Source organism: Rhincodon typus, chromosome 8 (assembly GCF_021869965.1).
Source record: "Rhincodon typus isolate 14 chromosome 8, sRhiTyp1.1, whole genome shotgun sequence".
NCBI lineage: Eukaryota > Metazoa > Chordata > Chondrichthyes > Orectolobiformes > Rhincodontidae > Rhincodon > Rhincodon typus.
In genome coordinates this window covers 75,827,960-75,849,275 of record NC_063339.1, presented here as the reverse complement: position 1 = coordinate 75,849,275, position 21,316 = coordinate 75,827,960, and the positions used below count along the sequence as shown (strand labels likewise).

Genomic DNA, 21,316 nt, shown 5'->3' with positions numbered 1-21,316 from the left:
GGCTGACGTTTTGGGCCTAGACCCTTCTTCATTTTCTGAAGAAGGGTTTAGGCCCGAAACGTCAGCCTTCCTGCTCCTCTGATGCTGCTTGGCCTGCTGTGTTCATCCAGCTCTACACTTCGTTAATACAGAATTAGGTCACAGGTTAGCCATTGTGTGGTGGAACAGGTTGAGGTGCTAAATGTTTGTCCCTATTCTGTGACTGGGTAAACCACATTTATAATAATAGCACCGAGAATAAGTTCAAGGAATGCATTCAAGATCAAGGTTCTGGATCAATGTTTTGAGAAACTATCTAGGTTTCAAGCTATGTAGATCTGATACTGTGAAATGAAATCTGGTTATTTCATAACTATTTAGCAAGTGAGCATTTATGGGAGGGTGATTGTAACATGATAGAATTTTTAGTTAAGTGCAAAACTAAAAATCTGAACAAAGGAAACTTAAGTCAGTATGAGGGATTGACTAAATTGAATTGGGAAAGCAAATTAAAAAAATAAAAGATGGTAAACAAAGGCAGTTTAAAGAATGAATTCACAATATGTACATTTGTATCTGTCCTCTGGATTTGAATGTAGTAAACGTAATACCATTTTTCAAGAAAGAAAGGGACAGCGTAAGGAACAAGGAATTCTGAATTTATTCTTCAAAATCCAGTTGCTTATCTCCTCACATCAACAGTAGGATTGATAACAAGAAATGTAGAAAATCATAACTTGTTTGGACAGAGTTAACAAAGACTTGTGAAAGAGAAGTCATGTTTCTCAGGTCAATCTTTTTGGAGTTGTGAGTGGCATGGTAGATAAGAGGAATCAATGGACGTAACTGTTTGGATTTTCAAAACATATTCAATAAGGTGATTACATAAGATTGAGGCTAATGGAATTGGGAGTGATTATGTTAGTATGGATTGAGACTTGATTAATGAACAGAAAACAGAGGAGCAACAAACAGTTTTTGGGATTGTAGGCTGTAACTAGTGGGATACTGCAAGAATCAGTGCTTGGACCTCAGCTTTTTACCAATTGTAACAGTAGCTTAGATGAGATAAAGGACTGAGTTTGTAATGTATCCATGTTTGCTGATGATACAAAGTTAAGGAGGGAAAGTCAGATGTAGGAGGAGCAAAGAGGATAGAAAGGGATAAAAAAATTGCTAATTGGCTAAGAACATGGTGATGGAATGGAATGTGAAGAAGTGGTTAAGTTTGCCACTTTGGTAAGAAATATAAAAATATATAATATTTTAAATGGTAAGAAACTGGGAATTGTTGATATTCGGAGGGATTTGTCCTTATGCTTTAATCACAAAGTTAACATGCAGATACAGCAAGCAACTAAGAAGGCAAATGGTGTGTTAACATGTATTGTGAAGGGTTTGGAATACAACAATGAGGAATTCTTAACAGCATTTATAAGGAACTTTGTTAGTTTGCAACAGAAGCACTGTATTTGATTTGGTCTTCTTAACTAAAGAATGATGTCCTATTCAAGGAATGAAGGTTCAGTACAATTTCTGGGATGGGACACTGTTCTATTAGAAGAATTTAATTAGGCCATGCCCCAGAATTTGGATAAAAAATTGATTGTGTTGAAATATAGTGTTTTGAAGGAGCTTTACAGGGTTGATGAGAGGATATGGCCTTGGATGAGATAGTACAGAATGAAGGGTCATTGTCTCAGAATTAAGAGAACTGCTATTTAGAATTGAGATGAGAAATGTTTTCACTGAAAGAGTTATGAATCTTTGGAGTTCTGTACCCCAGAGAGTCATGGATGCTCAATTGTTCAGTAAAGTCAGGACAGAGATCGATAGATTTATAGACCCCAAGAGAATCAAGAAAGATGCAGTTGAGGTATAAAAAATCAGCCATGATCTTAGTGAATGGCAGAGAAGGCTGGCAGATCCAAATGACCTATTTGTTAATTTTAGCAGAATCCAACACAGTTTAACAGTAACATTCCCTGGAATTTTTATTTTCCATTGTGCAATCCCCGAGCAGCAGCTTCTACATTGGAAGTCAATGCACTGGCATGCGTGAATCTTCTGGTAGCGCTGCAGCTTACAAGGATATGTAACTGAATATTGTTTAGCAGAATCCAGTGAATTTCAGCAGAACTTGATCAATTTTAGCAGACTGTTGTTTTCATAATTGTTAAAGGGTGATCCAATTGGAATTTGCCTTCAAATTTCACATGAGTAACTAACAACTGTCTCAACCAGAGAAAGAAGTTATCCAAACGTGGGAGCTCAGGGTCCCTTTTCATGTTGACTGGTGGCACTAGGGGAATAGGGAGAGGTGGGTAATGAGACTAAGAAGTTGAACTCTGCACTGAGCTTTCCAATGAACCAGATATCCCAACAGAAGGTGAAATTATTACATCTTCCAACATATTAATTCAGCTATGGAGAGCTGTTGGTTTGGATTTGAAATGGTTCTCACCGGATCTGATCCTCCTAATGGTGTTTTAAGTTGTTGCAGGACAAAGTGTTCTGGCTATCTGAAGAATGCCATTTACAGAAGGCCATTTTTCATTTTCCCAGTTACCATATTATTGTCCTCTGCCCTCCTGCAGGGACCTGCTCGAAACTCTATGGTCAATGGGAGATCTTACCCAGCCAGTGTCAGAGCTCCACGAGCAGGCTCGGTGCCACCAGTGAAGCATAGGCGGTTAAATTGGATCGATGCCCCAGGCGACGTCTTTTTCATGGCAACTGATGAAACCAGGTAAGACTGTGAAAGGTTTCCAGCCCTAAGCAGATCAACGTTGACTCTTGGCAACTTACGTTATGCAAGAGTCTCAGCATCAATGCCATCATACTCTCCTCCCCAAAAGAAAGCATGGTAGCATTTGTTCATGGAGAAACCAAGGTGAAGATACCATTAAGATGAAAAGGAATGTTGAGGGAATTCAGAAAGACCAGTAAAGATCAGTAATATCTCACTATTGTCAATACACTGATTTCAAGTCCAGAATTTACAAAAGATGCAATTCTTTCCCTTTCTCTGCCTTCCTTCCTTCCTGCTAAGAAAATTTGCTATCAGTCCTATGAACAGTAATTTGAAACTCCCATAATTATGGTTGAGCAGGCTGACGGTAGCCCTGTTCTTGTCACTTAGGTTTTTTGAGTTATTGTGGTACTTCCAGATTGGAGCTGGAGGCTAGTACTGTCTTCGTGTTGTAACTGACTTTATACTGTAACTATACCACAAAATAACAAGTAACGTTCAAATGTCTAGGAGCTTTTCCACTGGTGGAATTGTGGCAGAATTAGAGCCCTTTGCAGATATGATATCATTATTGTACATTGTTGAATGACAGGCAGCAGGTAGGCGTTGGCCAAGAAAAGGAGGCAGAAGGACTCATACATACTTATGTGGGAGGGGCAGGAGACATTTCAGATCATTGTTCAGTTACTACTAGATAGATAGGCATATGTAAATCATCAGATTGCAGAGAAGGTACATAGCAGATCCCTAGCAGAGAAAACAAGTCTCTTGAACAATCTGGTCATTAGCAAGCCCAGAGGATGCCGATAGTGGGCGATTCAGTGATGGTAATGCTATTGAATGCTGGGGGGCGACAGTTGGATTCTCCTTTGTCGAGATGATCATTGCCGAAAACATACAAGCAACATACATGGATGCAAATCTCACCGAATATGGACATGGACTGTTTCAGCATCTGAGGCATCAAGAAATCATGTCCTGGAGCTGAGATGATTGACCACAAACAACCACAATCATCTTCCTTTGTATTAAGTATGACTGTTACTCAGAGAGTGGTCAGGGCGTGGAATGCATTGCCGGAGAGGGTAGTGGAGTCGGCCTCATTAGGGTCATTTAAGCGGCTATTAGATAGGCATATGGATGATAGTATAAGGTAGGGGTGGAGGTTAGATAGACCTTAGGTTTAGGGTAAAAGTTTGGCACAACATTGTGGGCCAAAGGGCCTGTACTGTTCTATGTTCTATGTAACCAGAGGAGAGTTTTTAACTGAATTCACATTGACTCCAGTTTTGCAAAGGCAGTCACTCTCATCTCACCTCTGGAATTAATCTCTTTTATTCATGTTTGGACCAAGATTTTAATGATGTCAGGAGTTTAGTGGCCTTCAAACTGAGCATCAGTGAGTAGGTTATGCAGCTATTGCTTATTAGCACTGTTGACAGCCCTTTTCATCACTTTGTTGACGATCGAGAGTACACTGTTAGGGTAGTAACTAGCCAGATTGGATTTGACCTGCTTTTTGTAGAGTTGACATATCTGCGTTATTTTCCACATTGTGATGTGGATGCGAATGTTGTTGCTGTACTAGATCAGCTTGGCTCAAGACAAGTTCTGGAGCATAGATCTTTAGTGCAATTGGCAGAATGTTGCCAGGGGTCATATCCTTCACAATGTGAAGTGCCTACAGCCACTTCTTGACATCAAGTTGAGTGACCTGTGATGCTAGGGACTTCTGAAGGAGGCCGAAATGCTTCAGCCTTCTCTTTTGCACTGATGAGTTGGGCTGATCTATTGTTGAGAATGGGCATATTTGTGGAGTTTCTTTTTCTGTTATTTCACTATTAGTGACCAAGAGAGGCAGGACTGTAAAGCTTACCTCTGATTTTTTTAAAAAAAGAACTGCACATGATGGAAATCAGAAGCAAAAACAAAGATTGCTAGAAAAACTCAGCAGGTCTGCCCACATTTAATGTTTCTGAAGAAGCGTCACAGGACCTAAACTATTAACTCGACCTCTCCACAGGTGCTGCCAGACCTGCTGAGTTTTTCCAGCAATTTCTGTGTTTGTTTTGGACTGGGATCTGTTGGTTTGTAGCATTGCTTAGCCCTGTCTTTTGCATGATGCTTTGTTGTTTAACGTATAAATAGTCCAGTGTTGTAGCTTCACCAGTTTGACACTTTATTTTTAAGTTCTGCACCTAGTATGTCTTCCTGCATTTCTTATTGGATCACGGTTGACCTGCTGGCTTGATGTTATTGTCGAGTGGTGGAAATGTCAGGCTATAAGGTTATAATTTGTGCTTGAACATATTTCTCCTGCTGATGATGACCCATAACATCTCATGGATACTCGATTTTCAGTTTCTAGATCTGCTAAAATCTGTAAGACTGTCCTATTTAGCAAGGTGGTACTGCCACACAACACAGTGTATCCTCAGTGTGAAGTAAGAGATTGTTTCCACAGAGACTGTGCAGTGGTCACTTTTATTGATACTGTTATGCACAGACACCTCTGCAAAAGGTGAATTGGTAAAGATGAAGTCAAATAGGCTTCTTTCCTTTCTTGTTAATCCCTGGATCATCTATTACACATTTTGCCCTTTTGGACTCAGTCAGTAGTCCATGATCAAGTCAATGAAGGACGGTGAATTCTCCTACTCTAAGTATGTGCCCTTGCTACCTCAGTACTTTCACCAAGTAGTGTTCAACATGGAAGAATACTGATTCATCAGCCAAGGGGGCTGCCAATATGGTAATCAGGAGGTTGACAATACCATGAGATTTCATGCCTCTGGAGTCGATGTTGAGGACTCCCAGGACAACTCTGTCCCAACTGTATCCCTGGTGAGTTTATCTTGTTGGTGGGACAGGAAATACTGAGGGATGGTGGCGGTGTTCTGAGATATAGACATACTCATGTAATCATACCTTAGAGACAGCATCATGCTGTTGATTGACTCATCTGTTGGATGGCTCACACTAAAATGACATAAGCCGCGAAAGGTTAATCAGGAGTGCTTTGCAGGATTGACAGGGCTGGTCTACCCTTGTCTTTTTCAATGCACAGATCAATTCCAGGTGATCCACCTAATTTCATTCCTTTCTTAGACTTTATAGTGGTTTGCAGGCTACTTTAAGGGTCCGGAGTTACATGTGGACCACAGTATGGACTGTAGACTTTGTTCCCTAAAGACATTAGTGAATGAGTTGATACAGCATAGAGCTGGAGGAACACAGCAGGCCAGGCAGCATCAGAGGAGCAGGAAGGTCGATATTTCGGGTCGGGACCCTTCATCAGGACTGGGGAGGGGAAAGGGAGCTCAGAAATAAATAGAGGGAGGGCAGTGGGGCTGGGGGAAGGATGGGGATGGTGATAAGTGGTTGCGAGTAGGGAGTTGTGGAGATTGGTCAATAGGAAGGGTGAGGCAGATAGGTGAGAAGGAAGATGGACAGGATGGACACAACCTGGGGCTCTGAATTACTACTCCAACGACATTACCTCCCCCTCCTTGCTGACCTATATTAACTCTTGATCAAGCAATGTCTTGATCTTAAAATACTCATCTTGTTTTCAAATATTCTCAGTTCCTTTACACCTCCCTATGTTTGTATTCTCTCCTAGTTATACAAACCTTGGAGTCATTTGCATTCATTTAATTCTGGTTTGTTCAGCATCCCTGATTTTAATTATGCCACCATTGGTAGTTGAGAGTTCACCAAAGGATCCAACTCTGAATTCCCTCCCTGATACAAAGCAGTAGGAAGTGGTTAAAGAATATAGTGAGCATTCAGTGTGCACTGTTACCCATAACGCCAGAATTTTTTTGGAAAGTCTAGGCTCCATTTGCCCTCTCAGTGGGTCATAAAAACTCCAGTGCCAACATTTAAAGAAAAGCAAAGAAGTTCTGTCATGGTCTTGGCCAATTTATCCCAGTCCAACAGCACTGAAACACACAGTGTGATATTTCCCAAGTTGTTGCAGTGACTACCCTTCAAATGAAAGGAAATGATTAGGCATTGTCCTTCCAGTCATGGGATAGTTCTGTCTTGTAGTCAGCAGCAAACCAAGGAGAGAAGCAGCCTGTGATTAGAAGAGTAGCAAGACAGTTATGCTGATGCTGGGTGGTTTCCGGGGAGTAGCTATCACTATGAGCAGAGAGCTGGGTCTGGGGAAGGGCAAAGCAGGCACAGAGCTGGCAGCGTGGAGTGACGTCCAGGAATGTGGGCCACCTGGAACTGAGGATGTTGAAAGGGCATAGAGTGTCACCATTGGAAAAAGGCTGAGGCCAGAATTTAAATCTGAGATTGAGGTCTGAAATGCAGTTAATAGAGTTGCAACTGTCTGGTAAAAATGTTCTAGCTTTTTGCATGTTTCATGGAAGCTAATGAGCTGTGTTCTTGCCTGTCTTTGGTAGGTGTGCTTAGGGTGATGAATTTTCTTGTGTAGAAGTCTGTCAGTTATTTCGAAAAATACTTATGCCTGTTATCTTGTTTCAGTTTAAATACAATGGCAATTTATTGTCACGTGTATTTTTACAAAAAACAGTTTTATAAGTTACCATACCACGGTGCCTAAATTATTAACAGAAGTCATAAATAAGAAGGAGAAAAAAGTAAATGTTCATCATAGTTCAGTTAATGGCTCCTGGATTCCAGGTCCGCAGCGAAACAGGGCGGAGACTGCCACGCAGGGCTGGGCCGAGACCACCCGCTATGCCAAGACTGGACCTCCATGCTGGTCCACTGGAATACCTGATAGCCGCTGAAGAAGCCCTTCACACTGGGACCAGACTGCCACACCGGGACAAAACTGCCACACCAGGCCGAGGCCAACCCTCCTGGTCAAGACTGCCACACTGGGAGACTGCCCCACCAGGCGCCAGGCCTGTACCGCCATTCTGGGCGGCTGGAAGCCACATCATTGTTGGGCCTGGGAGAAGACGCCTTCTGACAAAGTCGTTAAAAGAAGATAATGTACCATAATAAATGGAAACATTTTTTTAAAAAGCATAGAAAGAGAAAAGAAAGTAAAGTAGACGGAGTAGACATATCCAGGCTCCTGGACTGAGGAGCTAATACCTTGCCCTGCTACTCTGTCGCCATACTGTGGTGCATGGAAATTAATATTTTCTTTCTATGTTGTGGCTTTATGTTTGATAGATAATTGATAATTATTGAGGATACTGTTGAATTACCTTTTTTGTCTGGAATTTTGACTTCCTGACCAACAGACCACAGTCAGTAAGGATGGGTGACAACACCTCCTCCACGATAATTTATCAATACCAGTGCCCCACAAGGCTACATACTCAGCCACCTATTATTACCCCTTATACACTCACGATTGTATGGCCAAATTCCACACCAACTCCATTTGTAAGTTTGCTGACTACATCACCATCAGATCTCAAACAACAACAAGACGCAGTCAGGGAGCAGATAAAGTGTTTAACGGCATCGTTTAAAGACAACAATCTTTCCATTAACATTAGCAAAATGAAGGAGCTGGATATTGACTTCAGGAAGTGGAATGGAGGGCATGCCCCTGTCTACATCAGTGGTGCTGAGGTCAAGAGCGTCAAGTTCCTGGGAGTGGCGATCACTAACAATCTGTCCTGGTCCACCCACTACGGTCAAGAAAGCACAGGAATACCTCTACTTCCTCTGGACTCTTACAAATTTTTATAGATGCACCACAGAAAGCATCCTATCTGGATGGATCACAGTGTGGTATAGCAAGTGCTCTTCCCAAGACTAAAAGAAACTTCAGAGAGTTATGAACACAGCCCAGTCTATCATGCAAACCAGCCTCCCATCCATTGATTTCATCTATACTTCCCACTGCCTGAGGAAAGTAACCAGTGTTATCAAAGACCCCTCCCACCCCAGTTATACTCCCTTCATCCTCTTCCGTTGGACATAAGATATAAATGTTTGTATACACTAAGGAACAGATTCAAGAACAGCTTCTTCCTTGCTGTTATCATACTTTTGAATGGACCTCTTTAATGTTAATGTTGATCTTTCTCTGCACCTTCTCAGCAACTGTAACATTGCATCCTGCACTTGTTCTGTTACCCTGATGCACTTGTACAGTATGACCTGCCTGTAAAGCACTTACGACAAAACTTTTCACTGTACCTCGCTCCACATGACAGTAATAAGTCAAATCAAATCAATTATTCTAATTTTGCTTGTGAGTCCAAATACCCCTTTTTCAGCACAAATATAGAAGGTAGTTACCACGTGACAGCATCACCACCTAAGTGAGTTACAAAGAATCAAAAAATAACCCTCAAGAAATTCTCAACAACAGCTTTAAAAAACGAAAAATTATTTTGACACCTGATTAACAGTCTTCATTACAGTGGAATCTATGTTTTTTCCCAAGTGAAGTAGCTCCTACTTATGTGCCTCTAAACTAGTTATTCCACATTTATTTTGCAAAGAATTCATTACTTCAAGAAATTTAAAGTTTTCTTGGATTCCAGTTATTTCTTTGTTGACAGGATTAAAAGTCTTTTCTCTTCTGTGGCAGCCTCCAACCCCCCACCGCCCCGTAACTCTATTTTGCAGCCTCCTTCTCTCTCTTTGCATCTCTTACCACCTACTCCCTAGAAACCTCCAACCCTCCTGGAATCATCTCCTCCTCTAACTGCTGCATTCCCTTGGCAAAAACCCTGACCCTGGATTCAACAGATGGTGCTTTTGGATTCAGCAAAATGCCTTTTGGCCTTGGCAATTCACCTGCATCCCAGCCAATGCCTGTGCCCCTACCCCCAATTTTCTGAATGGTGAATCGAGCCAATCAGAGGCTGCTTCTCTCTCACGTTTGCTGCTGATAGGTTTATAAGTGACATGTGATGTCTAGCACACAAAGCTATAACATTATTCCGTACTGGTGCTATAAAACCACCTGACTGGAATAATGTTTCATACTTCATAGCAATTCTTGTACATCGAAATAATGCCACAGTAAGATGTAAACAGATAATGCTGGCGGCACGGTGGCTCAGTGGTTAGCACAGCTGCCTCACAGCACCAGGACCTGGGTTCGATTATACCCTCGAGTGACTGTCTGTGTGGAGTTTGCACATTCTCCCCGTGTCTGCGTGGGTTTCCTCCGATGCTCCGGTTTCCTCCCACAGTCCAAAGATGTGCAGGCTAGGTGGATTGGCCATGCTAAATTGCCCATAGTGTCCAGAGATGTCTAGGTTAGGTGGGTTAGACATGGGGAAATGCAGGGGTAGGGGAATGAGTTGGGGTGGGATGCTATTCGGAGGGGTGATGTGGACATGTTGGGCCAAATGGCTTGTTTCCGCACTGTAGGGATTCTATGATAACATGCAAGGCAAGCATCAATGTATAATGGAGAGTTGATCATTATTGAGCGTATCATGTGAGAGGCCAAATGCAGAAGGTTATGACACCGTCACTGAATAAATGAGTTAGTGAGAATCAAAAAGTAGCCCTCATGGAAGAAAAATTATTTTGACCCCTGGTGCTATATAAATGCAAGTTTTTTCTTTCATTGAACTTGCATCATAGTTCAAGTGTGGGAAGCATTAACCAATTGTCATCCTGACAACACACAGTGTTTAACTTTCAGCATGATTTGGTCTCAGTAGGCGTATTGATAAGCACCCATATATTGTTTTACAGGAAGATCCGCAAGTTACTTTCTTCCTTTGAGAGGAGACGGAGTGGGAGAAGGCCCCAAGCTCAGATTGCCATTGAACAGTGCCAACCAGACCCAGCAAAAGAACCAAGGTCTCCCCTCAGTGATGAGCCCATTGTGATTGAAGATTAAGGAAAAAAGTCAACATCATTCATCTGCTTGTATTTCACCCTGACAGTGTTGGCTTCGCCCAGAGGAAAGGGAACTGTATTTGTTTTCTTCTGAAAAAAAATTTATAAAGTATCTTTGTAGCAGTGCTCTCATCTGAAACTGAGACATCAGTTATTAGTTGGTTATCTGCCCTTCCTATCATTTGTTTTCTGTCATTGGACTTACAGAAGGAAAAATTTATGTTGATAAAAAATCCACAACCTCAGGATGTCTCAAAGTGTTTTACAGCCGATGAAGTAACTCTTGAAGTGTAGTCACTGTTGTCTGTATGGAAGTGTGGCAATCAAATTGCGGACAGGTCCCACAAAGCAAAATGAAATGAATAGACAGATGTTCAGTTTTAAGGATATTGGTTGAGGGATAAATGTTGGCCAGTCTGGAAAGAATTCTCAGTACCTGTTCACCAGCTCTAAAGTCAATTTAAATTATTAAGGTATAAGACAGAAAGCAAAATTTTATTTTCAGATTTGGTCTAGTGAAGATCAGAACTTGAGTCCAAATGGATATCTTATGGTTCTGAGGTGAGCCGTTCTAATCCGTCACACTGTGTTTTTAGTTTTCATTATGAAGTTTTGCATTCTTGAAAATGTCAGCTGCTCAAAGCTTTCTGCTTCATTCAAAAGGGAAAGCCAAGAATTTATTTCCTCCTTTCCTCCCCACTGATGGTGCCTTGCAGTTCTAGGGTGCACTGCCCAAAGTCACCTGCTGCATTTCCATATCCCTCTTTCACATCACAATTGAGGTGCAATGAAGGGTCCTACCTGAGACAGCAACACACTTTCCTGTTCCACACAGTGATTGACTTGGCTATTTTCAACATTAGTGGTGGGGAATTGGTATTTAAAGCTCTCATTTTGACCCCTTCTTCCAAAAGTCCTAATCTCTTCATGATATATAGTTCTGCAGAAGCCAGCACCTCTTGAGTGTCTCACACAAATGACCTGTGTGTTTGGTTAATGAATGGTAGCTGACTGTCTGACCATGGGGCGAATCATAACTCAACCTGATCCTATCTTGACCTGACACTCAAGTACTTTCACTTTCTCACAGGGTAGTGAACAACATAAGGAAGACAGGCTGGTAATTTTCCAGATCACAGTCTGGGACTTAGCAGTAGCTGTCCTCTGAAATTAAAGCACACTAGGAATTTAAACCTGTGTTAAAAAATATCTACATAATCCCAAGATATTTGTTGAGTGAGTGATAGTACAGAGAAATGGAGGCAGGTGGAGTTTTAACAAAAAAAGTCATTTCCGTTCTCTTTCTCATGGTCAAATTTAGTTCTCTTCTATCTATATGTTTCTTCTCTGTTCACCTGCCTGCATTATACAGATGTTCTCGATCGTAGTTCCCAGATCAGGTCCAGTGCAGCCTCAATGTGAGAGTCAGACCGGAAGAAGCGATTTTATTCTGCATTGCTTTCTCACCCTGTTCAAAAAGCTCTGCATATACTAACTTTCCCTCTTGTTGGCTAGATTTAATTTACCTCTTCCCTTCTCAGTGAGTTAATGACCTCATTTGATCTTTTAAATCCTAAACCTCATCCCTAACCTTTCCCTGGATCAGAGGGTGGTTATGAACTGGAACATGAGAAGAACAGGATGGAAGTGTATCTGAATGCTGCCACCTTCTCATCTCCACCAGAATTAACTTCTGGGCAAGAAGACCCATGGTCAATCTTGTGTTCTGCTGCCATTTGAGGCCCCTAGGTGACCAGTTAATGATTACTGAAGGCCCTCATCTGCAAGCACAGGGATTAACCCAACTGCAGGCAGGCCTCCTGCCAGGTAGCATGTGCAGCAAGCTATAATTGTGTGGCCAACTAGTTCCATCTGGAGGCAGGACTTTCCCCTTAATCAGATGCATTCAGTGCCTGATCAAGGAATTGGACACTGAGAAGATGGGTCCCAATGACATCCATCCCCTGTCTTTGCTGTTGAACTCTCTGCACCCTTTTCCTAAATCGTCTTTCCCTTACCCCTCTTTGTCCTTGGTTGCTTACAATCCTGGGTGCTCTGGAACCTGTTCTTCCTGTAGCAGTCACAGCCTCCCCAGTAGTGCTGCTGGCTTACAGCTCTCAGTAAGTGAAACTCCCATCCCTGGGAACTTGGTTCCCAGAATAAGACCTGTCACTGGCCTCCTCACTGGCTGAGTGGCTTGTGGTTGAGAGGGCCACCTTGAAAAGAGGCAGTGCTCTCACAGTGCCTCCCCAGCCAGTCGGCAGGATACCCAATCCATCAACAAGATGCTCTGCTCTTTATCTCCAACAACATGGTTGCTTGTAAAAAGATCCTGAAAATTTGACAGAGCTCAGCAGTACTCTACAGTGACTCCCAACTAGCCAAGTGTCTTTATACTTTGAGGATGGAGTTTTTTTAAAAAAAAGTCTTTTTTTTAAAAGAAGTTTTTTCTGTTTGAATGCAACAAACTGACTGCATAACTTCCTGTTTGTGAATAAAGATGGAGTTTATGTTAAGTATGAGTTCCCTCAGTTACTGTGTGGCACCTTTCACCAAAACTAGTACTGTGATAAGATGTAACTCCTTTTATCAGAGAGGGTGATATTATGTTATAATAATTTAAAACTCTAAAACTTAACACCCTCCTTACCTTTCAAAAAGCAAGTTTTCTCACTGGTTATTTCTTTGCTGGATTTGGAAGTCCATAGTTTTACATTGTAATGGAATTAATAAAATTGTCATTGTAATAGTGAGCCACATAGATAAGAATATTCCACAGTCAATCCTCAGTCTGTATTTAGATAGTTACTCTCAGCTGAGGGAATGCTTTGTGGTATACAATTAACCTCAGTGCCCCTTGCTGGAAAGAGAAAAGCAAGTCCAGTGTTTCCAGTTCTGATTTTTTTTTCAAAAGTACACCTGTGAAATTTATAAAAGTATGCTGCACAATTGTTTCAATTTGGAAGAAATATGGTGAGATACAGTTCATCTCCTTTCATTTCCCATGACTATCTTAAGTGTAGTAAGGCAACTCATCTACAGGTCACAGTTCTGAGGAAGGATCACCAGACCCGAAATGTTAACTCTGAATTTTCTTCACAGATGCTGCCAGACCTGCTGAGCTTTTCCAGCAACTTATGTTTTAGTTCCTCATCTACAGGTCATATCTACAACACATATTTCATGTCAAATACAGCCCAAAGGATTTTATATAGGTTCCAGCCCCTTGTGTACTGCAACACGAAGGGCCTTAAGCAGTCAATCATTCTAGTTGGCTGTCCTAATCTTTAGTCATTCTACAGCATGTAGTCCTGGAGTTGGGAATGTATCAGTCTCTAACACTTGGTTATGGACAGTTCTTTGCTCTGGAAGGCCAACAAGTTAGGCAGATCAGAGCCTTTCATTGAGTTGATCATCCTCCAAAAGCAGTTGAAGTTTGACTTGGCAAGCATTTTCTAGAAACAGCCCATAGGGGACAGAGTCCTGTATTACAGAGCTGACCAGGATGAATCTAGATTTTAAAAAACTACTACCTATTTTTTCCTGACCTTCTCTGCAAAGCTGCCAACTCCTGATCACTATTGAGCAACACATATTTGAATTCAGTTGCTATATATCTCACTAATCTGATGTATCTCAGAGCAAAGCAGAGATTATGCTAATTTTAAATTGAAACTGCTTATTTACATGACTTCATGGAACATCTTGAACTTTACAGAGCTTTTCATATACAGGTAGGTCCCAAGGTATCCAGGAAGCTTGGGTAGAGCTGAGGAGGCTGCCAGTTGCCAGGTTGTGCTGGTTGGAAGGCCTGCCTCTGGTCTCCTGCACTGTGTCCAAAAATTAAAGCAAACATAAAATGTTCCTCTAACACTCATACCTCTTGTACCACTTGATGGTCTTCTATCAATTGTCATTGCCATACCCTGTTACCAATCTCGATGGTCTCACATCAACTTAATGCCTACTTCCACTCACCTCCTTTTCCCCCCTTCACCTACCGTACTAACTCATCTAGTATCCATAAGTTCCCATGCACAGAGGGGAAAAAAATCTATTGATTCAAAAAAAAGCACATTTAGGGATGTTTTAGTTGCTTTGACAGTCCTTGGAGGAGTTGACACTTTTTACAGATCTTGCTAATTCTTGATCGGGTTGACAGGTTCTGACAGTTCTTGACAAGTTTGACTGACAGTTCTTGACAAGTTTGACCCTTTTAGACAAGTCTTGATTCTTCTGGATTGCTCTGTCAAGGGTTATGATAATTCCAATAGGTTTACACACTCTTCTGCAAATAATCTCCTTTGCAGTTAACAATCCCAAATTGTATTTGACTCCCAAACAGGATATCTGACAACCCCTCCCAAAGGGTTCCAGAACTCCCAATTCCAAAGGAAACTGACCTACAATGCCAAAGTATCCATTGGTATTTCAGCTCTCCCTGGCCACATTTAAAAAAAAATCAGACCATCTTTTACCTTGTTTAATCTGTACAATTCAGGTCGTGGATTTGAGTTGATTCAGTGATCTGCTCACAACGTTACTGCTGTTGGAGTAGTATTACAGTTGTATTCATTGTCTTTTGCTGCCTAATTCAGTATATCGATAACTGATGGTTAAAGATAGAAATGTAGATATTAAGCTAGTTCCCGATCCAAGCTCACAATGATGGGCACACATTTAAAGCAGGCAATGTTTTGCCATGGTGTAATGCTGGTTAGGTGTCTAATTTGTGCACAAACCAAACATAAACCTCTTGTTTGTCATTTATATAAATGGTATGGATGAGGATATAGAAGGCATAGTTAGTACGTTTGCGGATGACCAAAATTGGTGGCATAGTAGACAATGAAGAAGGTTTTCTCAGATTATAAAGGGATCTTGATCAATGGGCTGAAAAATGGCAGATGGAGCTCAATCTGGATAAATGCGAGATATTGCATTTTAGTATAACAAACAAGGGGTAGGGCTTATACAATTAATGGTAGGGTCTTGGGTAGTGTTGTAGAACAGAAGGACCTAGGGGTTCAGATAATAATTCTTTGAAGTTTGCGTCATATGTAGACAGGGTAGTTAAAAAGGCATTTAGCACTCTTGCTTTCATCGCTCAGTCCTTTGAGTATAGGAGTTGGGAAGTCATGTTGAGATAACAAGGTGTGGAGCTGGATGAACACAGCAGGCCAGGCAGCATCAGAGGAGCAAGAAAGCTGATGTTTTGGGTCTGGACTCTTCTTCAGAAATGGGGGAGGGGAAGGGGGCTCTGAAATAAATATAGGGGAGGCGGTGAAAGAAGGTGGATAGTGGAGCAGATAGGTGGAGAAAAGACAGACAGGTCAAGGAGGCGGGGATGAAGCTAGTAAAGGTGAGTGTAGGTGGGGAGGGACGGGTAGGTGGGAGGGAAGACGGACAGGTTAAGGAGGCGGAGATGAAGCTAGTAGGTGAGTGTAGGTACCTGTTGAGGTTGTACAGGACACTGGTGAGGCCTCTTCTGGAATACTGTGTCCAGTTTGGGTTGCCCAGTTATAGGAAGGATATAATTAGGCTGGAGAGGGTTCAGAAGAAATTTATCAGGATGTTGCTGGGTGTGGAACCTTTGAGTTATAAGGAAAGGCTAGATAGGCTGGGACTTATTTCACTGGAGCGTAGGAGGTTGAGAGACGACCTGACATAAGTTTATAAAATAACGAGGGGTAGAGATAGAGTTAATGGTAGTTGTCTTTTCCCTAGGATGTGGGATTTCAAGTCTAGGGGAATATTTTTAAGGTGAGAGGAGAAAGATTTAAAAAAGACATGAGGGGCAAATCTTCTTCATAGAGGGTGGTTCACGTGGACTGAATTTCCTGAGGAAGTGGTTGATGTGGGAACGATTACAACATTTAAAAGACCTCTGGATAAGTTCATGAATAGGAAAGGTTTGGAGGGATATGGGCCAGGAGCAGGCAGGTGGGACTAGTTTAATTTGAGATTGTCTTCGGCGTGGACTGGCTGAACCGAAAGGTCTGTTTCCATGCTGTATGACTGTATGACCCTGACAGCTCTGCGGTGCCATGATATCGCACACCTCATCCAAGACCACCTCCTCTACACCGTATAAAGTCCTCTCCTTGTTGTAATTCTATTTTGTACAATGCACAGCTGACTACATTTCATGACACGCCCATGGTTCATATTTCAATGCTCTGTGAGATGAGTCAAGTCTGCAAAAGTTCATTTTCAGCATGCCAATACCTGTTCTAGCTGCCTTGGCAGATGTGTATGCTATATTATAGTACTCCTCTATAGGGATGATGCATTGGTGTCATGATCCATTACCTGACGGGAAAGCTCTTGTTACCCATTACCCAACCTTGCTGTTGGGCAGAGAGTTTGCAAGAGCTCTGGAGCTGAGAGTTGTGTAAAATGCAGAAATCACATGTGGTTTCTGGGAAGCAAACACAGATCTTCATATGTCTTCCTGTGGTCACAGACTATTTGTACATTAAGGGAGAAAAATTTCTCATAATTCACAAATGTAGCTATTGGTTCCTAGGGAGTTCCAATCACATCCAAACTTGAGGGAACTGCGGGATAGCCCTGAGCCTACTGTCCAAGTGGTTTGGCTTTCAGCATCAGTTGTGAACTGAATGAAATTGCTGGCCTTTCTGAAAATGGCATTGGTCACCTCCCTGATGCATTCACCTACTGCAACCTGAGCTGGGTCACATGTCCCCTGCCAACCCCTGCAATGAGCCATGCCACTGACACTCAACAGTCATTTTGACAGCAACTAGCATTGGGTTCCCAATTTCATAGACCTGCAGGTCTTGATGAAGGAAGATATACAGGCCAGTTACTGTCTTCCAGGAAAGCCGTTGCTACTTCTGGCAATTCCTCTCAGGAGTAAGAAAGTAATTGCTGAGCTTTCTGAATATGAACTAACATGCCAATAGTTTCTGATGACAATGATGGCCCAGTTTGCCTTCCCCTTTGCTGATGCCAGTTGACGCCCTGGTGACCTCAGTAGTTTGAACATGGTCCTTCCTCTGGAATATTCTCTCCTCCACGACTCATGGTTATAAAAAGATGGGGTTTATGAAGTCCATCGTGAATCCACAAAGAGAACTGTGCGAAGAAAACACATGGCCCGAATCCTTTGAGCAGCTGCAGTTAAGTAATGGTAATACATAAATCTCCCATGGCCCACACCCAGCTCTCTTCATCATACTCAACCTCTATCACCCTTGACCCAGTGTCAGTGGCCCTCGATGTTCTATCTCTCACCCTCAACGTTCCCATCCTTACCTTTGACTTATCCACTATTATCTTTGAACTTCTCTCCATCTTCCTTGCTGTACTGGCCCAACCACCATGACCCTCTCATTTCCTCACTCCATCCTGCCACTACCAGACCATCCAGCTCCCCTCCCTTGTGCTGGTGAGTTACACATAAATAAGGCCTCACCCCAGATCCAAAGATTAAACAAACTGGCCTTATACACGCTACCATTAAGCTTTTGCAAAACAATTAACACTAGTTTACCTTCCACTATTGACTTAATCCTAAAGTTAGGACTTGATTTTTGGTATGTATACAAATGTACAGAGAGTAGACTTACCTCACTGTGTGCACAAACTTTGCTCCACCGCTAAAAAGCCACTGAGATGTGACCTGATAACTTGGCAGTGCCTTGAAAATAGAAGTTGGGTAACCTAAATATGCAAACCGAAACTACTTGGGAGTATCCGGTTTCAGCATATTGTGAAGAATAAGCATTTAACTTTTGGTGTTCAGAAGCAAGCACAGCTCCCCGAATAAAGGGTCAGTTTCTGTTCAGCAGAAAAAGAAGCAGATGCAAACTTTTGCTGTTTTGAATACAATGTGACCAGACTGTGAATCAAGGTGTTATTGGTTGTTCAGTTGAATAGGAAGTCTGGAAAGCTCTCTAATGTAGGACTTACACTTCAGAGGTGGGATGGATATTAAATGGCTGTAAGGCAACCAGTCCATCAGTAAATCATTCCCCACTGATTCTTTGAGTGGCAAGTGGTAAACTCCATCATCAAAAAACTCTGCTCAGTATTTTTTATTTGGATGTAGATGTGTGACAGCTGAAAATATATATGCTTCTCTACCTATTTATATAACAACTTTCAAATATAGTTTATCACTGGGATATATCAAACAAAATTTGATACAGACAATTTAAGATGTTAGAGCAGGTGACAAAACCTTTGGTCAAAGAGGGATGTTTTAAGGAGTGCCCTAAAGGAGAGAGGTGCACAGATTTAATGAGGTTATTTCATAGCTAAGAACCTTGGCAGCTGAAGGTATATCCTTCAATGATGCAGCAATGAAAAGGGGATGCACAAAAAAAGACAGAATTGGAAGAATTTGAATGTTGTGGTGTTAGAGAAAGTTACAGAAGTAAGGATGAGTTAATGGAGAGATTTGAAAACAAGGATGAGGATGGTTAAAACTGTGGCATTGCTGGAAAAGAGTCAATGTAGGTCAGCAAAGAAAATGTTGTGTGAGTTAAGATTGGCAAGGACTAAATAAGGTTCAATGTGCAGCAATTGGAAAGGAATGGAAAACATAGGGACCTTGATCAGATAGGCCCATGGGTTGAGGAGTGGTAGATGGATTTTAATTTAGATAAACGTGAGGCTTTTGGAAAGGGATATCAGGGCAGGACTTATACACTTAATGGTAAGGTCCTGGGGAGTGTTGCTGAACAGAGACCTTGAAGTGTAGGTTCATAGTTCCTTGAAAGTGGAGTCACAGGTAGACAGGATAGTGAAGAAGGCATTTGGTATGCTTGCCTTTATTGGTCAGTGCATTGAGTATAGGAGTTGGGAGATCATGTTGCGGCTGTACAGGCCATTGTCTTAGGCCACTTTTGGAATACTGCATGCAGTTTTGGTCCCCCTCCTACTGGATGTTGTGAAACTAGAAAGGGTGCAGAAAAGATTTATGAGGATGTTGCCAAGGTTGGCGGGTTTGAGCTATAGAGAGAGGCTAAATAGGCTGGGGCTATTTTCCCTAGAGCGTTGGAGGCTGAGGGGTGACCTTATAGAGGCTTATAAAATCAGGAGGGTCATGGATAGGGTGAACAGCCAACATCTTTCCCCAGGGTAGGGCAGTCCAAAACTGGGCATAGGTTTAAGGTGAGAAGGGAAAGATTTAAAAGGGACCTAAGGGGAAACTTTTTCATGCAGAGGGTGGTGTATATGTGGAATGAGCTGCCAGAGGAGGTGGAGGAGGCTGCTACAAACACAACATTTAAAAAGGCATCTGGATGGGTACATGAATAGGAAGAGTTTAGAGGGATATGGGCCAAATGCTGGCAAATGGAACTAGATTAATTTAGAATATCTGGTTAGCATGGATGAGACGGACCAAAGGGTCTGGTTCCATGCTGTACAGCTCTATGACTCTATTTGGTTCATGAGGCTAAAGTTCCCTTTGCTGACAGTTGGCTACACAGTGGCAACCATGTCATTTTGCTGCTAATGACACTTTTCTCATAGATGGGAAGATGATGCTCCCATCAGTCTGAGGATTGTGTATTGCCTTGTTTATTTATACCAAAGTCTTGGCTTTTTCCTAAGACAGAATTATGTGTAAATTCTGTCAGTACACATACATGTATGCACATGTTTGCATTATAAATGATTCTACACACTCTCCTAAGATGTGTGTATGTAGTTGTCTGGTTTCCATACAGCCCTTATCCTGTAGATTGAATTTAGCTCCAGTGCCTCAATATTACAAGACTGCAGCATGCTTGGCTTGTATCTGCCCTGACATTGCAGAGGTTTAAACAAATTCATGTCACAATATCTGTGTTGCTTTGTGAATTTATTGAGACCTCTGTTCTCAACTGCCTTTTAAGAGCAGTGACTTTCAGGGATGCTCCATTGATGTCTAATGCTGTTCCCCGTTCAGATCTGAGCAGTGGTACTTCCCGTATTATGCTTCTGTTACTTCCCCAGTATCTCTCTCGCCCGATGCAGAACCATTGTTTGTGCGATTGCTGAGCGCTGATTGATGAGGGGGGAAAAGAGTTCTGCAGGTCGGTATCTGTTCAAAAATTTCGCATTTCCAAAGAGTGCTTAATGCTTCACCATTGTCAGCCCGTTTCATGTAACTGAATACTATATATTTGCAGCTCTCTCTCTGCCTCTACTGAATGAGGATGGCTGTAGCAGAGCCTCTAAGTGCCCTTTCCCGCTGGTATCTCTATGCCATTCATGGCTACTTCTGCGAGGTGATGTTCACAGCAGCCTGGGACTTTGTGGTGCACTTCAACTGGAAATTTCCCGGGGTCACCAGTGTCTGGGCCCTTTTCATCTACGGCACGTCCATGCTGATAGTGGAGAGGATGTACCTCTACCTCAAAGACAAGTGCTGCACTGCTGCCCGGTGCCTCATCTACACCATCTGGACGTACATCTGGGAATTCTGCACGGGCTACATCTTGCGGCAGTTCGACGCCTGCCCGTGGGACTACTCGCAGTTCGAGTTTGACTTCATGGGACTGATCACCCTGGAGTACGCCATTCCGTGGCTCTGCGGCTCCTTCCTCATGGAGAAGCTGGTCATCAGGAACACACTGCGCCTGAGATTCGACCGCCCCCGGGACGCGGCGGCGGCAGCAGCAGCGCCAACAGCGTGGTGCCCCAGCGCCCTGACGAACGGACACATCAAGAACAACTGACACGCACCCCTCCGGGCTGATCTGTGGTGGGGAAGAGAGATAAGGACAGAAATGATAGGGTGGGGAGGGTGACAGGTGA

At 42.5% G+C, this 21,316-nt stretch overlaps 2 protein-coding genes across 3 annotated transcripts in view; both read left to right on the top strand.

The window, feature by feature from the left end:
• Positions 1–13,056, top strand: part of LOC109910847 (metastasis-associated protein MTA1-like) — a 78,444-nt gene extending 65,388 nt beyond the window's left edge. The window contains exons 16-17 of one of the 2 annotated variants that reach the window (XM_048600206.1): positions 2,577–2,728; positions 10,394–13,056. In XM_048600206.1, coding sequence (XP_048456163.1) covers positions 2,577–2,728; positions 10,394–10,541 — 300 coding nt within the window. In that variant the 3' untranslated portion in view covers positions 10,542–13,056. The remainder of the gene's footprint in view (positions 1–2,576; positions 2,729–10,393) is intronic. The other variant, XM_048600209.1, reaches the window with a different exon arrangement.
• A 7,653-nt stretch (positions 13,057–20,709) lies between these two features.
• On the top strand, positions 20,710–21,237 carry LOC109910846 (transmembrane protein 229B). Its single transcript, XM_020510099.2, has one exon. It carries the CDS (start codon positions 20,710–20,712, stop codon positions 21,235–21,237), a length of 528 nt encoding a protein of 175 aa, XP_020365688.1.
• The last annotated feature ends 79 nt before the right edge of the window (positions 21,238–21,316 follow it).

What these genes read in the sequence shown, in the direction of transcription:
- LOC109910846 (XM_020510099.2), top strand. Translation starts at nt 20,710, where the DNA reads ATGAGGATGGCTGTAGCAGAGCCTCTAAGTGCCCTTTCCCGCTGGTAT.